The 26566-nt window shown below is 35.7% G+C and overlaps 3 protein-coding genes across 8 annotated transcripts in view; 2 read left to right on the top strand and 1 right to left on the bottom strand.

The window, feature by feature from the left end:
* On the bottom strand, nt 1–20323 carry LOC103911970 (uncharacterized). Of its 4 annotated transcripts, none has more exons than XM_073949469.1 (7): nt 20297–20323; nt 19814–19865; nt 19600–19704; nt 2228–2617; nt 1346–1501; nt 789–832; nt 1–679 (listed from the first exon to the last, which is right to left on the bottom strand). In XM_073949469.1, exons 2-7 carry the CDS (start codon nt 19860–19862, stop codon nt 566–568), a joined length of 858 nt encoding a protein of 285 aa, XP_073805570.1. In that variant the 5' UTR covers nt 19863–19865; nt 20297–20323; the 3' UTR covers nt 1–565. The 4 variants fall into 4 exon arrangements, with proteins under 4 accessions (XP_073805570.1, XP_073805567.1, XP_073805571.1 ...); XM_073949466.1 differs by having other exon boundaries at nt 1346–1504; XM_073949470.1 differs by lacking the exons at nt 19600–19704; nt 19814–19865; nt 20297–20323 and adding an exon at nt 6473–7443.
* Nucleotides 6081–26566, top strand: part of LOC100005071 (serine/threonine-protein kinase pim-3-like) — a 23095-nt gene continuing 2609 nt past the window's right edge. Inside the window, exons 1-8 of the mRNA XM_073949465.1 lie at nt 6081–6117; nt 20631–20675; nt 20915–21172; nt 21290–21372; nt 21486–21536; nt 21609–21981; nt 22106–22285; nt 23928–24015. Of these exons, the coding sequence (XP_073805566.1) occupies nt 20660–20675; nt 20915–21172; nt 21290–21372; nt 21486–21536; nt 21609–21981; nt 22106–22285; nt 23928–24010 (1044 nt within the window). The 5' untranslated portion in view covers nt 6081–6117; nt 20631–20659 and the 3' untranslated portion in view covers nt 24011–24015. The remainder of the gene's footprint in view (nt 6118–20630; nt 20676–20914; nt 21173–21289; nt 21373–21485; nt 21537–21608; nt 21982–22105; nt 22286–23927; nt 24016–26566) is intronic.
* The window catches only part of LOC141375002 (serine/threonine-protein kinase pim-3-like), a 21564-nt gene continuing 18925 nt past the window's right edge, over nt 23928–26566 (top strand). The window contains exon 1 of one of the 3 annotated variants that reach the window (XM_073949458.1): nt 23928–24091. The gene's annotated coding sequence lies outside the window, so the exon portion shown is untranslated. The remainder of the gene's footprint in view (nt 24092–26566) is intronic. The other 2 variants (XM_073949456.1, XM_073949459.1) reach the window with 2 other exon arrangements.

Raw genomic sequence — 26566 nt, forward strand, 5'->3', positions numbered from 1 at the left:
TTTATTGTCTTCATTTTTATGAGCAAAATCCCATCAGTTTAATTCAAGTATTGTACATGACAGAAGAACACTCAAAAATGAATCACAAAGTTTTTCATAACTGTTTTTTTTACATTTCATAAAGGCCTGTCTGATTTTTCTGAGCTCTTATCAAGAACTGGTCCTGGGTTGTGGATCAGTGGTTTGACCTCTTTCTAGCCACTAGATGAAACCATTGAGTGTTCATTGTACCTTGTTTTTTAGCTTTATTTGCACAAACTTTAATAACTATAAAACATTTTTGTATAAGTATTTGAAAAAAAGTGATTATTCATCAGAAAACATTTACACAAAAATTATTTTCAGAAAAAAAACATGCACAACCTTGTGTTTTTACAAATCTTTAAGTCATCTTAACAATATTGCTCTTAATGAGAAACCTGTCTTAAAACAAGTTTGAACACATTAATATTGTGAAATAAAATGTAAATATGTAAATTGTTTGATGATGTGCTGTAAATAAAAGCATGTCCACTCAAACTCTATTAGAAATAAGACAGAAAGTAGACTAAGAGCAGTTCATGTGTCAGATGTTGGTGTAGGGATGTTTAGATGTCAGTCGTCTATAAGAGACTTCAGTGTGGACGCAGATCTTTCCAATCTTACTCGCCTCACACTGATGTTTCTCCACACAATCTGCCTGAAATGATTGACAAGGAGAGAATGGATCAAATAAACTAGTGAAAAACCCCATCAGTCCACAATTCATCTTTGATATGGTCAATAATAAAAGAGTATAAAATAGTTACCATCAAAACATTTGCTTTAAGAATCTCAGCACTCATGTCAGAACCTAAAACACACACAAAATGAACCTGATTAATATACTGTAGTAATTTATAGTAAATACTGTAGTGTTTTTGAAGTATACTATAGTAAAGGACTTGAATTAATCTGTTGTGGTAATTCTATAGTTTCTGTGGTAAAGCAACAACTATAGTAATGTAAAAAAACAATACTGTACTTAATACCACTTTACACCACAGTTTACTATAGTAAAAACTAAAGTATACTACAGTATTTGTCTCAGTTGATCAGTTCAGTAGTTAATACTATGTTCTGCTGCTGCATTCATTAACAGTTTAGTAAATACTATAATATACAGTACAGTATAATACAATTTACTGTAGAATGGGTCAAAAACACTCCAGTATTTACTATAAATTACTGTATTTTCTCATGTGGAAAAGTCTAATAATTACGATTAGGGTCAAAATGTTAAAATCTAAAAGAACAAATCTTTAAAAAAGCTCAACAGATTCACAGATTTGTTCAAAATGAATGTAAATGTGTCGATGAGCTCTACCTGTAGTTTGAGGACGACAGAAGCAGTAAACACAGATGGAGGACAGGAGTGAGGAGAGGAGAACACACACCGGACACACACTCAACAGCAGCGTCCAGCAGAAAACACACTCTGACACTGGAGAAGTGGAGGCGATGGTGGACTCATGTGCAGAAACTGCTGATAAATTTAAGATATAAGACTGAACATCAATATACTGTATAAGAATAAACACACACAGGTACACACACATTTAATACAATAAACAAACAACAACAAACAAACAAATCAATTAATTAATTTGGTTTTACAGCAGCAGCAGGATATATGAAGATTTTATTTGGAAAAACTGTTTCAATTTAGTCCCTTTATTAATCAGGAGTCGCCACAGCAGAATGGACCACCAACTTATCCAGCATATGTTTTATGCAGCAGATGCCCTTCCAGCTACAACCCATCACTGGGAAACATCCATACACACTTAATCACACACACACACTACGGACAATTTAGTCTACCCAATTCACCTGTACTGCATGTCTTTGGACTGTGGGGGAAACTGGAGCATCCAGAGGAAATCCATGCGATCACGAGGAGAACATGCAAACTCCACACAGAAATGTCAGCTGACCCAGCCGAGGCTCGAACCAGCGACCTTCTTGTTTTTAGGCGATTGTGCTACTCACTGCGCCACCGTGACACCCCGTAATGCAAATCAATGATATAAAATTGAAGCATACAGAAATGTCTAAAATGTGTTATTTTGTAAATTAGTGACAAAACTAAAAATAAATTAGAAGATTAAATCATTCTTTATTTCTAAAAAACAATAAGGGGGAACACTGTTTGGAGTATAAAATTAATCAGTATATAATAAATAATAATGCAATAATGTTTTCTTACCAGCAAGAGAGAGACGAGTTGTTCGGTTTCCATATTGGTAAAACGCAGATCCAGAGATGAAGCCTTTTTCATCCTGATTTACCTTATTCTCTGTTTTTACACAGTAGTACAGCCCCAGATCAGAGACACTGATGTTAGTAATGTGTAGATCATAGGAATTAATGGTAGGGTTGTGGATTAAGCTGAAACGCTTAACTGTATCAAATATCTTAAAATCTATTACTAAAGAGGGCTGGTTTTCATGAGAGCAGTTTCTTATCCAAAAAATGAGGGAACCAGTAGGTGAAGTAGGTAAAGAGAGATCACAGTAGAGAGTGATGTTTTCTCCTGGTCTGACTTTCATCTCCACTTCTTCTCCAGTGATTCTTCTCAGACTGCACAACAAAACACCTGTAGAATAAGAAAGTAACAGTGCAAAGTAACTATAAAACACTTAACGATACTATACATATTATTAACGTTGATCTTTGACTCTGATTCAAATTTTTTAAAAGCATTTGTAAATAGTTTTTTCTTTTGTTTCTTACACATGAGCAGGATGAGAATAAGTCGTGGCGTCTCCATGTCAGTGAATGAATGTGAGTAACTGACACTGGTGAGGGTCTTAATGCACACAAACAACTCTTATCTGATTGGTTCACGTCAATGGAAAGTTTTACCTAAATGCCCATCCGTCATGAGGGGTTGGCTTTCCAGTGGGTTATTATGTGTGTGTATACAATACAGAGGAAGGAGCGTGTAAACCAATCACTGTTCCCCTAAAACTTTTTTGCTGTGACATCATGTGATTTGTGGCATGTGATTGGTTCTCAAATAGAGAAATCATCAAATCATCATCAAACATACGCTGTAGAGGTCAAATGTAATCTTTTAGTTTAGTTTAGTTGAAAGTTTATTTCACTCACAAAATTGTGTGATTTACATTTCAATCGGGGGCCCTAGCCACAAAAAATACAATAATTGCACAGAGAATTTACATTGTTGCAATCACTTTCATGGGAATTCCATACAATGACAGGCAATTTACATAATCCAACAACATAACCGGTGTGGATGCTAATACAGCATAGTTACTGTTAGTGTTATCTTCATAGCTATCATTCTTGGTCATGATGACACTCAATTCAGCAACACGCCAACATGTCAAAACAGGAAATCACCACCAGACCTCTGTCAGCAAACACCTTTGCTACAGATACTTCACAGCTCAAAGTTTATCATCGGTCAAAAATGTTTCCTGTAGTCGTTGTGTGGTTTCTTATGTTCGTTTCGGTGCACACATCTGCACAGGAAGCTGCTTAAACAACTGTGTTACTTTTATTTGGCAAAATTACAAAATATAGATTCACAAACACATTCCTGAAAAGGTTTCGGAACGGTGTGGGAAGATCAAGTCTGAAGCTGTGATTACACTGCACTTTTCTCCTCATAGACTTCCATTTATACACATGCAAATGCAGCAGGCAGGAATTGCAAGCTCACGCGACAAGTTTTGCAAGTTGCTGAATTCCAAAGCTCAAACTTGATGAACTCTGTCCAGCAAAATCGCAACAGAACAGAAGATCAAAACATGGCCTCTCTGAACAGAAATTTTAAATTTGGGGCAATAGTGGGGGAAACTGGAGCACCCGCAGGAAACCGACACAGACACGAGAGAAGATGCAAAGTCAGAAAGGCCTCCTGGTCCAGCCGGAATCAAACTTGTGACCATAATTCTATAAGTTGACAGTAAAAACAACTGAGCCACCATACAGCCTCTAGTCTGGACTATCATCTATGACAAAATGACACAGCTGCTTCTTTTAACTCACCAGATGAATCAATTTGAGTCAAACAGTTCTCTGACGTGTAGCTTGAGTTAAAAGTAGAAGTGTTATTATTTTACCACCTCTTTGGGAGGGGGACTTTAAGTTAAGTTTATTTCAGATAATTAACCACTAGACGACAAATGGGCTTTTTTCTATTTCCTTTTTTTTGTAACAAGTTTCACAGATACTGCATGCATGAAAAGCAATTTCACCACAACATAAGCATTTGCACACAAACTAACCACTGTCCTGTTTGTGCATCATTATGTCTGCTCACAAGCAAGGCTGAGTGGAAACATTTGTGGTTTAGATGTAATCTTGTAACTGAGAACAAGACCAGATCTTCAGAAAAAAAGGAGACGAGACACTTGAGTAAAACTTTTATAATGGGTAAAATTCTGCTTTTGATATATTTGATTAAAATTAGATTTTATTCCAATTTCACATGATAAAAACTCACTAGCCCACCTATCAGGCCCAGAGAGCTTACATCTCTCATTCAGCTTAGACATTTCAGGCTCAATCTAAAATTGAGTCACATGAACACTATGATCATTTAGAGAATGAAGAGAAAATGGTAAAATAAGCAGCATTTCACCATCACTGTGGATCCACTAGGAATACACCTTTAATACAGCCAAAAATACATTAAAAACACTGAAGACGAAAGTATTTAGTTTTCATTCATTTATTATCCTTCGGTTTAGTCCCTAATTTATGAGGGGTTGCCACAGCAGAGTGAACCGCCAATTATTCCGGCATATGTTTTTACATAGCGGATGCTCTTTCAGCCGCAACCTAGCACTGTACTGGAAAACACCCATACACTCTTCGGGTAAATTTTTGATCTGCCACTCCTAGAAGGCCACTTATGGAAGGTTCTCGACTGATCCATTTGTAGGAATTAACCCTTACTGTGGTTTACTTCAGCTGATTTATTGAATTTAAACCGGTGTGGCAGTAATCAGGCCTGGGTGTAGCTACAGAAATTGAACTCAACACAGTTGCAATCAATATCAGAAGAATGATAAACACTGACGGCCATCTTGCAATCTAATAAATCCAATACTACTTTAAAGCTTTCAAGTGTTTACATGTGTATAGTGAAAGAACATTGTTAGCTAGTATGTATGATAATATAGCTAGTTATCTTATCAACACAGTTATCTCTATAGTTAGATCTTTGTGTGATCAAGATTTAATTCAGTAACAGGAAATTACAACTCAAAGAGAACACTGCTATCAAGCACTGCTAAAAAAAGCACAAATGTTTCCATTAGCATTAGAAGGGTTTTATTTGTTGGTAAAAGTGCACATATTTGAATAAAGAAAACTTGCTTAAATAACTTGATAATGGTCTATAGCAGGGGTCCCCAAACTTGGTCCTGGAGGGCCGGTGTCCTGCAGAGTTCAGCTCCAAATTGCCAGAAACTTTGAGTGTTGATAATAAAAACAAAGAGATAAAACAGAGTAGAGAGAGTGTCCATCATTATCATGTGTGTGTCATACTGTGTGTGTGTGTGTGTGTGTGTGTGTGTGTGTGTCATGTGTCATACTGTCTTTAAATTGTTATATTAAGAGTCAAGGATGACTAGATTTTCTAAGTAAAACTGTCAGTATGTGCACGTTTACTTCATGTATTAAATGAACTGAATGGAAAGAGTTCAATATTATTATTCATTTGCTTGTAATATTTAAATGTTTTCTAATCTTTGTAAATTGTAAAAGAAAAGTACTGACTTGGTTGGCATGACCGAGAACGCCCACAAAAACAACTAAACTCTGTGCAATAACAAGCTTTGGGTGAATACAAAACTCTTTTGCTGGTTTGTGGTTTGACCATTCTTAGACAACTGGTAAAATTTCAACTCACAAGCCTTGCTGTTTCAGAGATACTTTGACCCAGTCACATTTCCATCAACATTTGGAACTGGAATTAAAAATCGCTCAGATCGACTATCATAACTGATTGAGTACCATCTACTCTCTCTCTCTCTCTCTCTCTCTCTCTCTCTCTCTCTCTCTGTGCGTGTGCGCATGTGCCTGAGCGAGTGTGTGGTGAGCGAGTGTTGGGAAAGTGCGGTGAGTTTGAATGGTTCTCTTTCTAACTTTTCTTTCTTTGTTTGTTGTTTGTATACGTGTGCTGTTGGTTAGTGTTTGTGAGTGTAGTGAGTTTACTCCCGGCGTGTTTTGTTGCCGGGAGGTATGGCGTCGTCAGGAGACGCAGTTTGTGAAAGTTTGACTCGGCGTCATGGAATTAAAATCATGTGTAAGGCCAGTGTGGAAGATTGTATTCTAGCGGTTGGCGAAGTAGTGGGATGTTCATCGGTGGTTTCAGCTTCTAGGATGAACAATGCGGTTGTTTTGTTTTTGAACACGATAGAAAAAACTAATGAGATTGTGCAAAAAGGAGTGGTGATAAATGATGAACTCATACCTGTACTTCCTCTTAGTAGTCCATCCAGGAAAATTATTGTGTCAAACATACCTCCGTTTGTTTCCGATGCATGCATTGCAAAAGAATTATCTTCTTTTGGCAAATTAGTTTCACCGATCAGGAAAATTGCTCTTGGGTGTAAATCACCCATGCTTAAACATGTGATGTCTTTTAGAAGACAAGTTTATATGATTCTGAAAGACAACAATGACGAATTAAACCTATCGTTTAATGTCAAAGTAGATGGGTTCAATTACACCATTTACGCAACATCCGAGAGCATAATGAAGTGCTTCGGGTGCGGAAAAATTGGGCATTTAATTCGATCGTGTACAAGTGGAGGTGAGACAGGTCAGGGAGACGTACAAGGCGAGTCTTCTGCGGATGCGTCTGTCGCGGTAGATGCCGCTGCACCTGCGGCTGATGCTGCGGTCTCTGAGGAGAGAGGCGGGGGAGGTGCGGTGGCTCCTACTATGACAGAGGTAGTAGCAGGCTCGTCTGCTGTTCAAACCTCAATTAATTCTAAGGATGACACAAGTAGCCAAAAGGCAACTTTTTCCACAGCTGGAACAGCTAAGGAAAGTACAGGTGAAGGGATAGTGGAAATGGAAATTGAACCAGAGCAAATCTTTAAAGTTCCTAATAAAAGAAAAAAAGTCAGTGAAAACAAAATGATCAAACAAGCAAAAAAAGACAAGAGTAAGGCTGATTATATAATATCAGATAACGATGCTGATTCTTCTGATTCCAGTTCTTCAGTTTATTCCTTTTCATCGCAAAATGAAAGTGAAAGTCAAACACAAAGATATACGGCTGAGGGAATCAAGAAATTTCTGAGGGAAACAAAATTTTTACCAAACGTGGAGGCTGAGGATTATTTTGAAGATGTTTCTGCTTTCGTGAAAGATGTAAAGATTCTGACTAGAGAAGGTGCATTCATAGACACAGAGGTTTATCGTCTAAGGAAATTAGTGGGTAAAGTAAAGAAAAAAAACCTCCTTAATGATGAAAAACCAGATTTGGTGTAATTTGTTCTTGGTTAAGGTTGCAGTATTTCTGATTGTTTCTTTTATTTTTAAAACATCATTTACTATGAGGGTGTTTAACATTGGAACTCTCAATTTAAATGGTGCTAGAGACAGTCAGAAAAGAATGTGTTTATTTGAATTCATAAAAATGAAACGCCTAGATGTCACGTTTATTCAAGAATCACATAGTGACAATCTTAATGAAATAAACTGGAAGAAAGATTGGGATGGTCAGATTTTTATGAGCCATTTGGCTTACAACAGTGGAGGAGTAGCTGTTTTGTTTTCTAAGACAGTGTCTCCACTGTCTGTTGAAACAGAAGAAATAGTTAAAGGCCGTTTTTTGAAAGTCAAAGTCAAGTTTGAACATGCAACAATGGTGTTTTTAAATATTTATGCTCCTAATAAAGGAGCTGAAAGAATAATTTTTTTAAAGAAGTTTTGTGATGTTATCAATAATGTAGATTCAGAAGATTTATTGTTTTTAGGTGGAGATTTTAATTGCACAGAAAATGATAAAATGGATAGAAATAATTTAGAACCACATAATGCTTCACAGAAAGAAATGAAGAATTTAGTACAAGTTTGTGATTTATGTGATGTGTGGAGAAATGTACATTTAAATGATAGACAATATACTTGGGTACATAGCAAAGATAACCAAATTTCTATGGCAAGACTTGACAGGTTCTATATGTTTAAGTTTCAAATAAATTATGTCAAAGATTGTCGTATATTTCCTGTTGGGTTTTCTGACCACTGTGCGGTTATTTGTAAGATTTTTGTCAATTCGGTGAAAGTAAAAAGTGCATACTGGCACTTTAATACATCACTTTTAAATGATGAAAATTTTAAAGAATTTTTTTCTGTTTTTTGGGAAAATTTTAAAAAACAAAAACAAATGTATTCTTCACTGCAACAATGGTGGGATTGCGGGAAAATACAAATTAAACAGTTATGTAAAGAGTACACTTTTAATGTTACTAAAGAAACAATGCGAGCAATGAAAGAGTTAGAAAAAAGTATAACAGAACTTTTAAATACAACAGCTTCTACAAATAATAGCACTGATTTTGAAGAAAGTAAAACTAAAAAAGATTTACTTGCAGATTTATTGAATGTAAAAGCAAAGGGTGCTTTAATTCGTTCTCGGTTTCAAAATATTTCAGAAATGGATGCACCTTCAAAATTTTTCTTCAATTTGGAAAAAAAGAATGGAAAAAGCCGATTAATACATTCACTAAAGTCTGAAACAGGAGAAGATATTACAGATTCTAGTAAGATTCGCAAATATGCAGTTAATTTTTATTCATCTTTATATAAATGTGAAGTATTACAGAGGGATGTTGAAAACTCAGTTTTTTTTGAAAATCTCTCTAAAGTTGATGACGAATCCAATGCAATGCTTGAGCTGCCTATATCACAAGATGAATTATATACAGTAATGATGAGCATGGAAAATGGCAAATCGCCTGGCATTGATGGAATTCCTGTTGATTTTTATAAAGTTTTATGGCCAGTGATTGGTGAAGATTTGTTTTTAGTTTTAAATGACAGTTTAAATAAAGGATCATTGCCTTTGAGTTGTAGAAGAGCAGTTATTACTCTTTTACCCAAAAAAGGAGATCTTCAAAAAATAGGTAACTGGAGACCTGTGTCACTTTTGTGTTCAGATTATAAAATTTTATCAAAGGCTTTAGCTGTAAGACTAAGTAAAGTACTGGACCAAATTATACAGCCTAATCAAAATTACTCTATACCAAATAGATCAATTTTTGATAATATTTTTTTAATTAGGGATGCGTTAGAAGTTGCTAAATTATTTGGTATTAATTGTGGATTGATCTCATTAGATCAAGAGAAAGCTTTTGATCGTGTTGAACATGAGTATTTGAAAAAAGTTTTAAAGGTTTTTGGTTTTAGTACTCATTTTTTAAAAATGATTGAGGTAATGTATAGTAACATTCAAAGTGTACTCAAAATCAATGGTGGTTTAAGCGCTCCTTTTGATGTACAGAGAGGTGTTAGACAGGGTTGTGCTATGTCAGGAATGTTATATTCCATTGCCATTGAACCTCTTCTACACAGAATAAGAGCGGAATTAAAAGGTTTTTCTATACCCCACTGTAATACTCAAGTGCAACTTTCAGCATATGCAGATGATGTTATTGTTTTTATAACTAACACTGATGATGTAAGAAGACTGGAATGTATTATTAACAATTTTAAAAAGATTTCTTCTCCTAAAGTTAATTGGGAAAAAAGTGAAGCACTTCTCATAGGTGACTGGAAAAGAGACCCTCCCTTATTACCTGGAGGATTAAAATGGAAGAGGGGTTTTTTAAAATACCTTGGAGTTTACCTAGGTGAAAGTGACTTTGTTCAACAAAACTGGAACGGATTGCTTGAAAAAATTCAAAGTCGTTTACAGAAGTGGAAATGGTTGCTCCCACAACTTTCTTACAGAGGACGAACACTCATTATTAACAATTTGGTGAGTTCCTCTATGTGGCATAAACTTGCTTGTGTTGATCCACCTGCTGGACTCTTACCAAAAATTCAAGGAGAACTGGTCAACTTCTTTTGGGACAATTTGCACTGGACACCTCAAAGTGTTCTGTTTCTGCCAAGAGATGAAGGTGGCCAAGGGTTGGTGAATCTTGTGAGCAGGGGAGCCACATATAGACTACAATTCGTTCAGAAGTTGTTGTATGGGCCTGAAAATCTCGTGTGGAGGCCTTTAGCTCAATGCATCCTACGTGGAATAAATGGCTTGAATCTTCATGCGTCACTTTTTTTGACAGATAATGTGCATCTAGATCTGACTGGAATACCTTCTTTTTACAAAAGTATTTTTAAAGTATGGGGACTTTTTAAACATTCGCAGGCAGATTCAACAACATCTCTTTTCTGGCTGCTTGAAGAACCAGTACTTCTTGGCAGTCGCCTTGATGTAACAAAAGATGATACCCCAGGACTAAAAGAATTGCTTATTTCCAACAAAATGACCAAACTAAGAGACATTGTTGACAAGGCGGGTTTTGGACTAAGAGATGCAGAAAATGTTGCTTTATATATGGGAATTAGATCGGTGAGGTTTGTTACAAAATTTTTGAATGTTTTGAAAAGTTTTTTAAATGAAAAAGAAAAAATTTTAATTGAAGGTTACAGTCAAGGTATTATTTTCCCTAATGATCAAGATTGTTTCCCAGACATTAGACTTACACCTAAGATTGAAAATTCTGGGATTAATAGTCCATTGTTATGTTTTAAGGAAAATGGGAATGTTGATTTTAGTACAGTTAAAGGGAAAGTGCTTTATAAAAATATTGTGAAACTAAATAATAAGTGTACTTTAAAAGAGAGATCTGACACTGTGTGGAGAGATAAACTGTGTTTAGTAGAAGAAGAAAAACCAGAATGGAGAATATTGTATAAACCACCATTGAATAAAAGATCGGGGGATTTGCAGTGGAGAATTTTACACGGTGCTATAGCTGTTAATGCATTTGTGACTAAAATAAATTCTAGTGTGAGTGATCAATGTCCGTTTTGTTTAGAAAGGGAAACAATTTTTCACTGTTTTATGTATTGTAAAAGACTTGCTCCTCTGTTTGATCTTTTAAATGTTTTAGTTTCTTTACTTGGTTTTTTATTTACGAAACAATGTTTTATATTAGGTTTTAAATATAAAAGACAAAACAAATATAAATGTCAATTATTGAATTTTATTTTTGGTCAAGCAAAATCAGCTATTTATATTACAAGAAAAAATGAAATAGAAAAGAGGAATGGTAAAAACATTGTAGTAGTTTTTAAAAACCTAGTAAAATCAAGAATTATTGTTGATTTTAATTACTATAAAATGATGAAAGCAATTAATGTGTTTAAAATTGAATGGTGTTGCGATGATGGCTTGTGTTCTGTCATTAATGAAGAGCTGTTTTTTATAAATGAATTGATTTGAGCTGTAAATCAATTGTTAAATAATTGCTTGTTAATAAAAGGATTTGTAAAATCACAAATCAAAAATCTCTCTCTCTCTCTCTCTCTCTCTCTCTCTCTCTCTCTCTCTCTCTCTCTCTCTCTCTCAAATTCAAAGAGCTTTATTGGCATGACTGTAAAACAAATCACAATGTTGCCAAAGCAATAACAAAACACAGAACATTCATATAGATAAAAGAAATATAAGTAATAATAAACAAACACATATACATATCGTTCTATTATACATATATGTTGTCACAATAAACAAGTTAATTAAAAAAACGATAAACAAAAGTATATAATAATAAACGGTAAGGACAGAGAGCTTTAATAAGGGATGAGGGGGTTCAGCCTTTTTCTCTCATATGGTGGCATGAGGACACGTACTGTGCTGCTAGGTGGAGACACTTTTCATTTTCTCCCAACATATAATGGAGTTTCTCCATATTTGTGGCTTGCTGGAATTGTGGTAGATTTAGAGACATTTGTGTGAAGTAAGCTTCTCTGATGCTCTGATATTTGCTTTCTCTGACCAGGGCTCTAAATGTTGGTCAGATACGGGGCCAGTTCATAACCAGGTTTAATTTGGTTGAAGCACCCTAACTTTTTTATTTGTTGTATTTTACTTTGCCAATTGAGTTTATATTCCTCCTGGGTAATCTTTTCTATTTCTTTAGTCTTTATATGTTGGGACAGAGTTTGTGAATTTAGTTGGTGTTTTCCACCAGATAGTGCATGGGGTCGCTGGCCAGATGTGCATTTCTATATTTAAGGGGTTGCTGATGGTAGCTCTCTGGGCTGGAGTCTGACAGATGAAGCCAGAACTTCCCTGCTCTCTTCTGGATTTCTGAGAACAGAGGGAACCTGCCTAGTTCTGCTCTGCAACCAAGGCTAAGTGTGCTTCTGTGAACTCCGAGGATGTTTTTGCAAAACTCTAGATGAAAGATTTCAACTGGAGTTTTTTCCCAAGATTCATAGTTTAATTTAAATGTGGGTCCCCAGAGTTCACAGCCATACAGCAGGACTGGCTTTACAATGGTGTCAAATATTTTCAGCCACAGTTTAATGAGTGGGTCAAACTTAAAGAGTTTTTTTTTAATACATTAAAAAGCCCTGCGTGCTTTAGCTGTCAAGTATTTTAGAGCTTGACTGAAGTGTCCAGAAGCTGTGATTGTCAGACCTAAATAACTATAAGAGGTGACGTGGTCGAGAATTGTTCCTCTGATTTTAAAAGTGTGTCTTTTTTATCAGTCAGACGAGGTTTTTTACAGAAGATCATGATCTTGGACTTCATCTTGTTAATGGGCAATGCCCAGTCTGTGCTGAACTCCTCCAAGATGGAGAGACTGTAATGAAGACCCTCTTCATCAGGAGACAGAAGCAGCAGATCATCCGCATACAGGAGACATCTGATCTCTCTGTCCTCCAGGCTCAGGCCAGGACTACAGGACTTCTCAAGTGCTGATGCCAATTCATTGATATAAATGTTAAATAGAGTCGGGCTGAGACTGCAGCTTTGACGGACTCCTTTACTTTGAGTGAAATAATCAGTCCTCTTATTGTTTATTTTCACACAACACTTGTTCCCATTATAAATGTCCTTTATTATGTCATAAGTTTTTCCTCCAACTCCACTTTGTAAGAGTTTTAGGAAAAGTCCATTGTGCCACACCGAATCAAAGGCTTTTTTAAAATCAATGAAACAGCCGAATATTTTCCCTTGTTTGGTCTGGTGGACATGTTTTTGAATGAGTGTTTGGAGTGTGTAGATGTGATCTGCTGTTCTTTTTTAGGCATAAATCCAATCTGACTATTATTTAAAATCTTGTTTTCCTGGATAAACCCAACCAGTCTATCATTAATGATAGAGCAGAATAATTTCCCTTGGTTACTACTCACTGTGATGCCTCTATAGTTTTTTGAGTCATATTTCTCACCATTTTTAAATATTGGCGTGATTAAATTTTCCTTCCAAATTTCTGGAAAATGTCCTGATTCTAATAAGAGATTGAATAATTTCAAGATGGCGTTTTTTAATAGGGGACTGCTGTGTTTTAGTATCTCATTAGAGATTCCATCTGAGGCACAGGACTTTTTATTTTTTAGAGTTTTTAATTTTTCTGTTAACTCATTTAATTGTATTGGGATATCTAAATGGTTTAGTTGATCTTTAATAGTATTTTCTAATATATGTAATTGGGAGGTCAGATGTTTTTGTTCGATTCTTTGGATTGATTTAATTTTTTCCATAAATCCCCAAACAAATTCAGCTGTAGTAGTTTTTTCTTTTTTAGATTTGTATTTCAGATTTTTCCTCAATGTTTTTTGAGCAACTGTTGAAAAAATATTGGTCAGCTGTTCGGTTGCTAAATTTATAGTTTGTTCCTCTTTACCAAATGAAGTCAGTATGAATGTATTGATCATGTTCTCCACTTGAGTGTTGTGGAGCTCTGCTTCATACTGGGCAGGACTGTCTTTACTCCAGATTAATTTAGGTGGCAGGGGATGCAGTTTTATTTTTTGTTCTTAGAATAGGCAGGCATTCTGTGATCTTTTCAGACTGAGAACAATGTGGTTGTGGTCTGAAAACGGCAGTTGTGGCATCACTGTAAAATAATTAATTATACTGTGGTCTCTCTCTCTCTCTCTCTCTCTCTCTCTCTCTCTCTCTCTCTCTCCACACATTGAAATAACTCAAGTAAAATTAATTTCACAAAACACTATATAGACATTTTACAATAAAAACTACTGACTAAAACATGCAGACAGGATAGAAAAATTTGTATGATGGCTTAAATAAAAAAGGTGTAAATTCATAAACATCTAAATAAGGTTCTAATGCACATGTAGATTCTCCAAAAACTTAACCAACAAACAAACACAACCACACATACTTTATCCTGCACAAATAACATGACTGTAGCTCAGCTGGAGCTGTTCAATTTGCTGAATTTATACTGGGTTTCAGTTTAAGCATAAAAGAATGATCCAATCTGAAATAAGTTCAATAGTTTTTCCTAATCAAGATTAGAGATCAGATATTGTGTTATTTTAATGGCTCTATACATTTAATTATTGATTAAATACAGTTTAGTGATAAAATTAATTTCCATGTAAGGCCAATTCACAGACAGACATGTTTTGAACCTGCTGGCTTGCCATATGACTTGTCACACAACACAAAGAAAACAGCACTGAAGAAACTATGAAAAAAGTGTTGAGATGTTTATGTCTACTGAGATTCTACATGGTGCCAGAATTTACTTATTTTTGTTCTTATTTTCCTGCAATCAACTCGTTTCTGGGCTGCAACATTTGGCCTTTAGATGAAAAAAATAAAGAAAATAAACAAGTCCTGCAAATGAATAAATAAAAATGTCAAAGATGTTCCTTTTTACAACCATGGATGGATTTAACTGTGTCCACACCAAAACTGCTAACACCTAGTTTAAAGTCAATGCTATCTCTGTGCTTCATTGGCCACCAAACTTGCCGGACATAAAACCCAGAGAAAATCTGTGTGGTATAGTGAAGAGGAAGAAGTGAGACACCAGACAAACACCACTATCAGAGCTGAAGGCCACTATCAGACCTTCATAACAGCAGAGCCACTGACTGATCACCTCCATGCCACATATTATTGCTGAACTAATTCATGTTAAGACAGCTCCAACCAAGTATTGAGTGCTGTACATGTTCATACTTTACAGTAGTCCAGCATTTCTGTGTTAAAGTTCTTTTTATTGGTCTTAAGAATAATTTTAATTATCTGAGATTCAGAGTTTTGAGTTTTCATTAGCTGTAAGCCATAATAATCATCAAAATGAAAAGAAATAAACACTTGAAATAAATTATTCTGAGTGTAATGAATGATTAAATAATTCCCCAGCACGGTTTAATTGAGAAAATATCTTTTGCAACACATTTTTAAACATAATATGTTAAATAAATAATCTCTAATAACTCATGACACAATATTTTAATAGTTATTTTACAAGACACTAGTATTCAGCTTAAAGTGCAGTTTAAAGGCTCACTGGGTTAATTAGGTTAACTAAAGTTAGTTTAATTTAGGCAAATCATAGGACAACAGTGTTTGGTTCTGTAGCCAAAAAAAAAAAAAAAAAAAAAAAATCTTACAGGGCTAATAATAATGTGCTTAATTTGTTGTTTGTTTTTATCAAAAACTGTTTTCACTTCAGCCAAACTGAAAAATAAACTTCACTGATCTGATAAGATCTCTTAGATCATTGTCACAAAGCACAGATTTTCCATTAGGCTTTCTTTAGTCTTGTGTATTGATTAATGTAAATAAATTAAAAATTGTAAATTAATTATAAATAGCTCTAAACCAGCTACGTGTATGCTGGACTCAATTCCAACAAAATTACTGAAAGAGCTGTTACCTGCTATAGGAGAACCTCTTCTTAACATTATCAACTCTTCTTTATCTATAGGCCATGTTCCAAACTCTTACAAGCTAGCTGTTATTAAGCCTATTATTAAGAAACCGCAACTAGACACCAACAACTTAGCTAACTATAGGCCTATTTCTAATCTTCCATTTATGTCTAAAATACTAGAAAAAGTTGTTTCCACTCAATTATGCTCTTATCTGCAGACGAACAATATTTTTGAAGTGTTTCAGTCAGGTTTCAGGGCTCACCACAGTACAGAAACCGCCTTAGTGAAAATAACCAACGATTTACTCTTAGCTGCTGACCGAGGGTGCGTCTCGCTATTAGTTTTACTCGATCTTAGTGCGGCATTTGATACCATTGACCACAATATCCTCATAAATCGTTTAAAGTCTACAGGTGTCCAGGGACAGGCTCTACAATGGTTTAAGTCATACTTAACTGACCGCTACCAGTTTGTAAATCTTAATGGACAGCCTTCACAAATCTGCCCAGTAAAGTATGGGGTTCCTCAAGGATCAGTTTTAGGCCCTTTACTGTTTACAATTTACATGCTACCTATGGGAGACATTATTAGAAGACATGGGATCAGCTTTCACTGCTATGCAGATGATACTCAATTATATATTTCCACTAAACCTGACGAGACGTCTGAACTTTCTAAACTAACTGAGTGTATCAAAGACATCAAAGACTGGATGACCAACAATTTTCTTCTCTTAAACTCAGACAAAACAGAATTATTACTTATTGGGCCTAAATCTTGCACACAGCAGATCTCGCAACTCAATTTACAATTAGAGGGATACAAAGTTAGCTTTAGCTCTACTATAAAAGATTTGGGTGTCATATTAGACAGCAATCTAACTTTTAAAAACCATATATCCCATGTCACAAAAACTGCCTTCTTTCATCTGAGAAATATCGCTAAATTACGAAATATGCTATCCATCTCAGATGCAGAAAAGCTAGTCCATGCTTTTATGACTTCGAGACTGGATTACTGTAATGCTCTATTTGCTGGCTGCCCAGCATCCTCTATTAACAAACTTCAATTAGTACAAAATGCAGCAGCCAGAGTTCTGACCAGGTCCAGAAAATATGATCATATAACCCCAATTTTATCCTCCTTACACTGGCTGCCTGTTAAATTTCGTATTGAATTTAAAATATTACTTCTCACCTATAAAGCTCTAAATAATCTAGCTCCTGTTTATCTAACCAACCTTCTGTCTCGCTACGAACCAACTCGCTCCTTAAGATCTCAAAATTCAGGGCTTCTGGTAGTACCTAGAATAGCAAAATCAAGTAAAGGAGGTCGAGCCTTCTCTTTCATGGCTCCTACACTCTGGAATAGCCTTCCTGGTAATGTCCGAGGCTCAGACACACTCTCCCAGTTCAAAACTAGATTAAAGACCTATCTGTTTAGTAAAGCATACACTCAGTGCATCACCTAGCGGGTTCCACACTGGCTTCTACATCTTGCTTATATACACTATGAACAGCAGCTACGCTAATTATTCTCTTTATTCTCTATTTTCACCTGGGGATACTCATCCCGAGGTCCTCAGATTAGGCGGAGTCACTGATTGGATCCAAGACCAGCGACGTGATGATCCCAAGGATTCCATATCCGGGACCAGGCCATATCCTGAGCTGCTGCTGCGCTGATGGTCGTGGGGAGTGGAGAACATGAGTCTGATTCCAGCGACGCTCCAGGGACAGACGAGTCTTCATTGAGGCCATCTTCCGCATAAACCACGGCGAATGAATTTCTGCACAAGACTTTTGGCCAGCGGAGAAATTAAAATGGTCGTGCCCAACTGAGTCTGGTTCTCTCAAGGTTTTTTTTCTTCACTCCCATCAGGTGAAGTTTTTTTTCCCTCTCCGCTGTCGCCACTGCCTCGCATGGTTCAGGATTGGTAGAGCTACGCATCGATGAATTTGCTCTTCAGTGTTTGAACTCTCAGTAATGATTAAATCACACTGAACAGAGCTAAACTGAACTGAACTGAACTTAAACACTAAAACCTGAACCACACTGTTCCAGTTACTATGACCATTTATGTAAGCTGCTTTGACACAATCTACATTGTAAAAGCGCTATACAAATAAAGCTGAATTGAATTGAATTGAATTAATGTGCGCGAGGGCAACTATTGGTTTAATGAGGGAGTTTTCTGAGAGATGAAGAGCTGTAAAGTGAGTGTTCAATTACAAAAAGAAATGATTATACAAACTCAGTGTTTCCTTTTATTAACATTGACAAAACCATATTACTTTAAAAGAAATATGATTATCAAAGCATGTCTTAGAGCGAATAAGCCCAACAGGATTTTTATATAATCGCCTTTTACCTTAATTTATATATAAAATAAATGTTTAATTAGTAATCACTACTGATGGGTTAGATTTTCAATATTCAATATTGTTCAGTAATTATTCAGCAGTAATTAAACATCTCTGTAGCATTTCCTCCTGCAGATGTGGTTCAGTCAGTTCAGCACTGCAGGGAGCTGTCCATTGTGCTGAATTTACTCCACACTAAACTCTCTTCTCACATTAAATTCATTATAAGTGTCTGATCAGTGAACAGGATACTGTCATTTCTCAACAACTAAAGAAGGTCTAATGTAGAAATTAAAAGATAATAGGAAATACAAACAGATGGATTTGCTTTATGAAAGGAAATTTTGTTGAATGATTATTACAATTTGGTTTAAATGTTGAATGTTGCACTCGTATATGTTGCATTGCTCTGCTCTTCTTTAAATAAATCAAACCTCAGTTGTGTGCTGTTTACACTGTCTCTGATTCATGGCACGTGTTTTAATAAATCAGACTTTTGCATCTTCAGTTTCTCATCAATTCCAAGTCATGAAAATAATAAAAGCAACATTTACAGCTGCAGCGTGCACTAAATATTTTCTTACTTTTCTTATTTCTGTTTTTGTCTAACCACAGTTTATCTCATGCATTGATGTGTGTATTGAGCATGCAAGATCACCAGCTTGACCACAAACAGTTTTAGGACATTCAGTCTGTTGCATGCCTGAATAAAAACACTTGTGGTTTGTGTTCTCGCCTAGCTTTTCACAGCAACTGCAACATCACTGCACCAGGAGCGTCAGTAAAGACCAAGAAGAAGAAGAAGAAACACAGCACTGAGCCTGAAAGCTGATGTACTGTAGGCTGCAAGCAGAATCCTTTATGACCCAGAGATAATTTAATATGAAAAATGTATATCAATATAATAAATGAATCATATTATTAATCATATTATTCATTTTATAAATAATTTTTAACTACATTCAAAAAATAGAAACCTGTTTACCTTTAATATGTTTACTTTAATTAACTTTGATATATTTTTACTACTGTAAACTGGTGTATAAAATCAGGCCGCTTCAATGCAGACTTTGCACCCTTAACAGAAGTTCAGAAGCTCAAATCACATCAAATCATCAAACGTAATGACAAACGAGAGATGTTTTTCTGAATAAAATACAATCTTTTTTTGTTTTAATATAAATGAACAAGGCTAGATCGGTTAGGAAAATTCTAGCAAATGTACAAGCTAATTGTCATTACAGACCTTGTGATAGTAATTTAGCTTATTGAAAGCTGTATATTAGTGATGAAAAAAGCTATTTAGATTCATACAAACAGAAATAATGTATTTATAAACTTGCACCTTTCTGCTGTGGACGCCATCTTGTGGTCAGACGCGGGAACTCATTCGGCAGGTGAACTTTTGTGCTTTCTAGCCGTTGAGTGAACACAAAGTCCCTTAAAAAGCCTTCACATACATCCAAAATAACGAAAACAATAATAAAACTTAATAATATTAAATCTGAAAACAAGAGCAAATGAAAAGTACATAAATATGACTGAACCATGTAGCCTACCAGATGATGATACAAACGGCCATGTGATCTGAAATCGTGCGTAGACCATAGACTGTGAAATATAGGCATAGACATAGAAATGGTGAACGATTTAATTTACTTTCTATTATTTACAATAATAAACTTTTTTTTAAACTTATATTCCTAATATCTACGTGAGCAGTTAGCACTGTACGTGTAATTAACCAGCATGCACTTACATTGCTTGGGCCACTAATAGAAAATATATGAGTTAATTTTATTATTTTAATTAAATTAATTCCTAAATAGCTGTACATTTTACAAAGTCAAACCTTGTCAAACCAATCTTGCTCATTTAGCATTATTATTACAGTTTCGTGAATTATAAATTAATTGATTTAATTAAATTAAAAAAACTTCATTATTATTATTATTATTATTACTATTATTATTATTATAACTATGTTATTTATTATTATTAATTATTTATTATTTATATGTTGAGATGAATCGTTTACTCACGTGATTCAGATTGGCGATTCAAATTGTGGTTGCTATAGCAACGCGTGTTATGATTTGACTCCATATATAAACACCGAGACTCGCCGCTATCTGTTGATTGAGGAGAGGCGAATTTCTGAGACATTTGCTGAGGATTACTGTGCTGATACTGCGATTCTTCAAGGAGACCAGAGAATTTCTGACAGAAGACTTTAATTTTACAAGGAGATCGACGCTCAGAGCTGAAATTATTCCTTTTGACACGTTTTGTTGCTCTTTTGTTGTGTTTATTTTGATTTTGATCTTGTTTTTATTGACATTTTTATTGATATTTGATCTTTGTTCTTGTTTTCAGGTTTGCTGGAGTTTGGAGGAGTTTGTCAGATGGGTGAAAACCGCAGTGAGTGTTTTAGTTTTTATTTGTTTATGATCAATCATGATATGATGTTGTGTAATGTTTGGGGAAATGTGATGTAAATAAACTGGTACAAATGAACCCATTTCAACACAACTGTTCCCCGATATAAGTGATCAGATGTCTTTTATTCTCTGTAGATGCAGCTACTAAAGTTAATTGTTGATTAATTCTTATAATCTTATAATAAACGTGATATGTTGTTGTTGTTGTCGTTGTCTCAGGCCGCTCCAGATCCAGGAGTTCTGCTTTCATCCAGGCAGCTGTTCAGGACGTCAGGACACATGATGGTGATGGTGAAACCCAGACCGTGAGCCAAGAGCTTGATGGATTTCTCGCACCTCTGCCTTCCCTGTTGGCCAAATCTGTGTCCACAGATCAGGGTAACAGGAAGAGGAAGCGGCAGAGCGGCAGCCAGCAAACACCAGAAGATGAACGTCCGTCCACCTCATCTAGAAGAGCACTCAAACGCTCTCGCAGAGGTCAGAATGGCTTATTGAAGAAGTGATGATGATGTTTCAGTAATGCTCTTTTACAGTTTTCTCTACTGCTGCATGTTTTCTTTGAACACACATTTCTACTGCTCCTCTGTGTTGCAGACGCGTATGCAAAGGGCCCACTGCTGGGAGACGGTGGATTTGGCTCTGTGTTTGCTGGGATGCGCAGGTCTGATGGACTGCCAGTAAGTCGTTTTCTCCGCTCTTCATTCAAACAGCCTTTAGAAATCTTGATCTCAGTAAATGTGATGTGTGAGGATCAGGCAGGTGTGATTTATTATGCTTTATCTGTCTACAGGTCGCCATCAAGTATGTGTCTAAAGAGCGGACACAGAGGAGACTGAGAGTTGTGAGTTCAGTGTGAACCTGTTGTTGTGTTTGATGTTTCATTGGGTTCTGAATCCAATCGTTTGTCCTGCAGGAAGGTCAGGGTCGGCTGCCGCTGGAGGTGGCACTGATGACCCGCGTCAATTCAGCTCCTGCCTGCCCCAACGTCCTGCAGCTGCTAGACTGGTTTGACCGTCCCAGACGCTACATCCTGATCCTGGAGCGTCCGGATCCCTGCCAAGACCTCCAGAGCTTCTGTGAGGAGAACGGCTGTCTGGATGAGGGTCTGGCCAAGAAAGTGCTGGTGCAGCTGATCGCGGCTCTGAAACACTGCGAGAGCCGCGGAGTCCTGCACCGGGACGTCAAGCCAGAGAACCTGCTGATCTCCACAGAGTCCCAGGACATCAAGCTGCTGGACTTCGGCTGTGGAGATCTGCTCAAGCGCTCGGCCTACAAATACTTCGCAGGTGGGTTTGTGTTGCAGAAGGAAACACTCTGTGGATGTTTGTGAGCTTTTGATGATCCACCAAAGGGAATTTGTGTGTGCTGGAGTGTTTTGAACGGGTGTTTGTGTCTCCTTGTGTCTCTCAGGAACTATTCAATACGCTCCACCTGAGTGGTTCTGCAGACAGCGCTACCATGCGGGTCCAGCTACGGTGTGGTCAGTAGGAGTGACCCTCTTCAACATCCTGTGCAACCGTTTCCCCTTCGGAGGCTCACTGAGGGTCACGTCCAGGAGCAAACTGACCTTCCCCATAACTCTGTCAACAGGTAAGAGACTCACTGAGAGATCAGCAGAAGTGTGTTGCTCTGTGTTTCTGAACACGGTGTTGTGTGTATCAGAGTGCCGTCAGCTGATTGGCTGGTGTCTCAGTCCAGCGGCGGCTGATCGGCCCAGTTTGGACGATATTGAGCGCCATCCCTGGTTACAGTGAACAGGTGGCCAGTGACTTGACACTTATCTGAGTGACGCACTCATGGCTTTGATTGTGTTGTTAGGGTCAGTCTGGATTAATGATCTTAATGATTTGTGTAGGGTGAGCAGGAGTCACACAGGAAGTGCAGAGAACTGCTTCCTGATCACCTGCAGAATGAGGAGTGGGCATTAACTAATGGCCGACTCACCCAGGGCCGGGGCCCCTTTACCTGCACTAAGCCACCGCTTCAGATGAATTTAATGTTAATAGGGATTTTAATAATAAACGTATTATTTAGACAAATAATCCAGGTGTAGTGTCTTCCTAGAGTGACTGGAGAGAGCTCAAATAAAGGGAGAGTTCACACAGAAATCCAGATTTACTCACTGTTTACTCAAACTCAAGCGGTTTCAAATCTTTAAGAGTTTCTTGTTTTCTGTTTTGCACAAAATAAAATGTTTTGAAGAAGCTGAAAACCTGTAACCGTTGACTTTCATAGTAGCAAAAACAAACAAGTCAATGGGTACAGCTTTTCAGCTTTCTTCAAAATATCTTCTTTTGTATTGAACAGAATAAAGAAACTCAAACAGGTTTGGAGCAAGTGAAAGGGAGTTAATGATACAGAATTGTTATTTTGGGGTGAACTATCCATTTAAGTCCTCTTAATGGAGGTTTTCATAATGGTTTTAAAATGAAGATTGCAGCTCTACTGACTGAGGCTAAAGGTGTGATGAAATATTGTTTTGGTTGTTATTCCATTAAATGATTGTTGTTGTAGCAGGGAGATGTTTGTTTTGTGGCATGAAAAGAGTTTAAGAACTTCAGTTTTAGCTGGGAGTACTACTGCATATGCACTCATGTGATTGGCTTAAATTATATTAAACTGAGAGACCCAGAAACAACACTGAGTCCTTTCTGAGACTGCAAGTCAAATATTCTGAAAAAACATTTAACCTTTCTTAAATGTATTTACATTTTCAATCATTAAAAACTTACAATATTAGAATCAATGAAAATAGGATGCAGATGCCAGAACATTGTCATTAACACTCTTTTGAATCATATTTCTACTAAAGAACAATGACTTTAGTTTACTTTACTTTACATTCTGCTGGTTCTGACATCAGAATAAATACTGAAGTCTGAACTCTGAGCTCTTTCATTCCTCTGCCTTTGTTGCTGTGTGGAAGGCATGTCTAATGAAGCATAACACACTTCATCACCAGCCTGAAACAGAATATATTTAATTAAAATAATAAACAAATAAATAAACAAATAAATATATTATATTATATTGATGTAATTTATGTTGCTGCTAAACTATTGCGAATAATATATATTAAAATTATTCTCAAAATGTGCTCATACCTCAACATGTATGTTCTCAGCCCCAGAACCTACAGAAACTTAACAAAAGATAAGAATAATTTACATTTTATAATTTGAGATATACATTTTTTACGAATAGCTGATGACCTGTAGTTTTCTTCTGACAGAGGCAGTAGACGCAGATGGAGAAGAGGAGAACACACACCGAACACACACTGAACAGCAGATTCCAGCAGAAAACACACTCTGATGCAGGTGATGTGGAGGTGCTGTTAAACCGTTCAGCACAAGGAGACTCTTGCTCTAAAATGAACAACAGGCCATTATTAAAGTGAATATATATTTAGCTATTATATTCATTTTATTTTATCTTTACTGATTACACACAATAATGAAAAATATGATTTTAACACGGATGAATTTGCTAAAAGTGGTTGGAAAATCAGAAGTTAAAGATTCTAATATAAAAATACACTATAAATCATTGTTTTTTAATACAATGAATTTGCTGTTAATTTAATAAAAAATATTATTAGAAACTAAGATACACTTAAACTAATTATAAACAGACTTATTTTATTAATATTTTTTATTAAATATAAATTATTTCTGTATTTGAAGTTGGACTATGGCAGTAAGATTGTGTCACTTATTTATTTGCAGGACTTTGCATTAATTATCTTTAAAATTAATTAAAATAATATTAAAATAATAAAGCTTTAGGTAAACATGTAGACTTTTTATTAAAAATTATTTTATTAAAGCACAGCTACATTATGAAGAGATAAACTGTAATTGACACTATTATTATAATAAATGACAATATAGATTATACTGTAGATGTTTGCATGTCTCTTCATCAGCTGTATTAGAAACACATTTAAAGGATCTGACTACACAAAACAAAGCAATGAAAACAGCAGTTGTTTCTCACCCAGGACAGACAGTCTGCTCGTCTTGTTTCCATATTCATACTCAATGTTTGGTTTGATTCATCGTTCATCTTTATATATTTTTGTTTCTCTTTTCCCACAGTAGTAAAGTCCCTCATCAGAGACACTAACATTCTCTATATGCAGATCATAAGAGGACCGACATGCATGCACAAATAAGAATGTACACACTGGAGGCATGTCTAGGTGTCAAAACCGCAAATCATTTGAATACATTTGTGTGCTCACTACAAAAACTGCACACAATGCACATATATAATCACATGGCTGTGGTTTCCTGTGTTTCCTACAAGCAAAGAACTTACCTTAAAGATAAGAAGATTACAAATATGGTCGTCCTGTGTGATAATAATGGGGTCTCGTTGGAAAATGCAAAAGATTTAAAAATTGTGTTGTATTATTTTGTTATTATTACCACCACTACTAATATTGTCATTCTTATTATAATATAGTATTATAAAATTTAAAAATACAATTGACAATAATGATGAGGATTATTATTATTGAGATACTTTAATGTTTAACTTCAACTTTTATTTACTTTAATCTGTTGCACAATAAATGAAATTGGCCTGAAACTTTGCAGATATCAAACAAATACACTTTGCATACAGAAAGACAAGTTTAAAGATCAACAAAGGTGACTTTGAATATTTTTTGCTGTGGATTAAAAGATATTTTATAAATTAAAACACAGACAACTAACTTGGTGTTTAACTCAGAATGCTTGTTATGGGACGCGGTGAAATTACAAAAAATAAAATACCTCAAACTTGTCAGAAGTGAAAACTTATATTTTGTTAAATGATTGAATCTGCTTTTTATCCCTTAATTAGAAACACCATAACTAAGATAAGTAAATCACATATATGGACTGTTTTATTATATAATTTGTATTATTTTTGTCTCTTTTCCTTTTAATCAAACAATTATTTGTATTGGTCATGTAAGGGTCATATATTAACTGAACTTCTACTGTTGTGTGCGAGTGCTGTGCATACTAATTAGCATTTTTGCAGAAATAGATAGATGCGGGTCCAAAATTAAATTCAGCTCTGCAGAAACTTCCTGTCTGAAGAGAGGTGTAAAAACTGAACACAGAGCACAGAAAGTTGTATGCTTTTTTTTTTTGTTGTGCAGAGAATTCGTAGAAAAAGAGGAAGTATGTCTAAGGTGCGGCCAATGGAGGCCTGAACAATGACTGACAAATGACGAATTTCATTAAACCTCACCTGTTCTATATCAGCTGCCTATATAAGTTGAAGAAGTCGGGAAAAGAGGGTTGTTGCGCACCTCCCTAATGTAACTTCTGCATTGCATTGAGGATAACAGAATTCTGTGAATCGAATTATTAATTTGTATCCAATAAATTGTTACGATTTTTGACATTCAAGAAAAACCTCTCCTGACCTTTTTTCTTGAACACGCATGGAATTGATTGTATGTTCCAATGGGAATACCCTATGGACACAAAAGTTTATTTTTGAGTATTTGGTATTTTAGATTCTAAACACTTCCATCTTCATGCTCACTTGAATACTTGGTTCAAATAGGCCTACAGGAAATACTGCATGTTGTCATACAAGTAGTCAAGTGTAAAGACTGGAAGTGTGCTCAAGACTGAATTTCTGTCTCCATGTCGTGAACATCTAAGAGTAAAATAAAACTGCAGTTCCAATGATACTGATAAACAACCACAATCTCATGTTTAAACCTACTTTGTACTTTTCATTTTTATTTATTTATATGTTCATTTAAATTAATTCATCTCTTGAAATGAATATGTTCCTCATACATGTTCCTTATCTTTATTACAAGATTTATGATTTGCCAAACACAATTAGAGACACCCA

This window comes from Danio rerio, chromosome 1 (genome assembly GCF_049306965.1).
Source record: "Danio rerio strain Tuebingen ecotype United States chromosome 1, GRCz12tu, whole genome shotgun sequence".
Taxonomy (NCBI): domain Eukaryota; kingdom Metazoa; phylum Chordata; class Actinopteri; order Cypriniformes; family Danionidae; genus Danio; species Danio rerio.

What these genes read in the sequence shown, in the direction of transcription:
- LOC103911970 (XM_073949466.1), bottom strand. Translation starts at nt 19,862, where the DNA reads ATGGTCTACGCACGATTTCAGATCACATGGCCGTTTGTATCATCATCT. An exon ending in AACTCGTCTCTCTCTTGCTG is followed by an intron (nt 1,505 to 2,227) that starts GTAAGAAAACAT and finishes TAAATTTATCAG; the next exon opens with CAGTTTCTGCACATGAGTCC. An exon ending in CTGTCGTCCTCAAACTACAG is followed by an intron (nt 833 to 1,345) that starts GTAGAGCTCATC and finishes TGTGTGTTTTAG; the next exon opens with GTTCTGACATGAGTGCTGAG.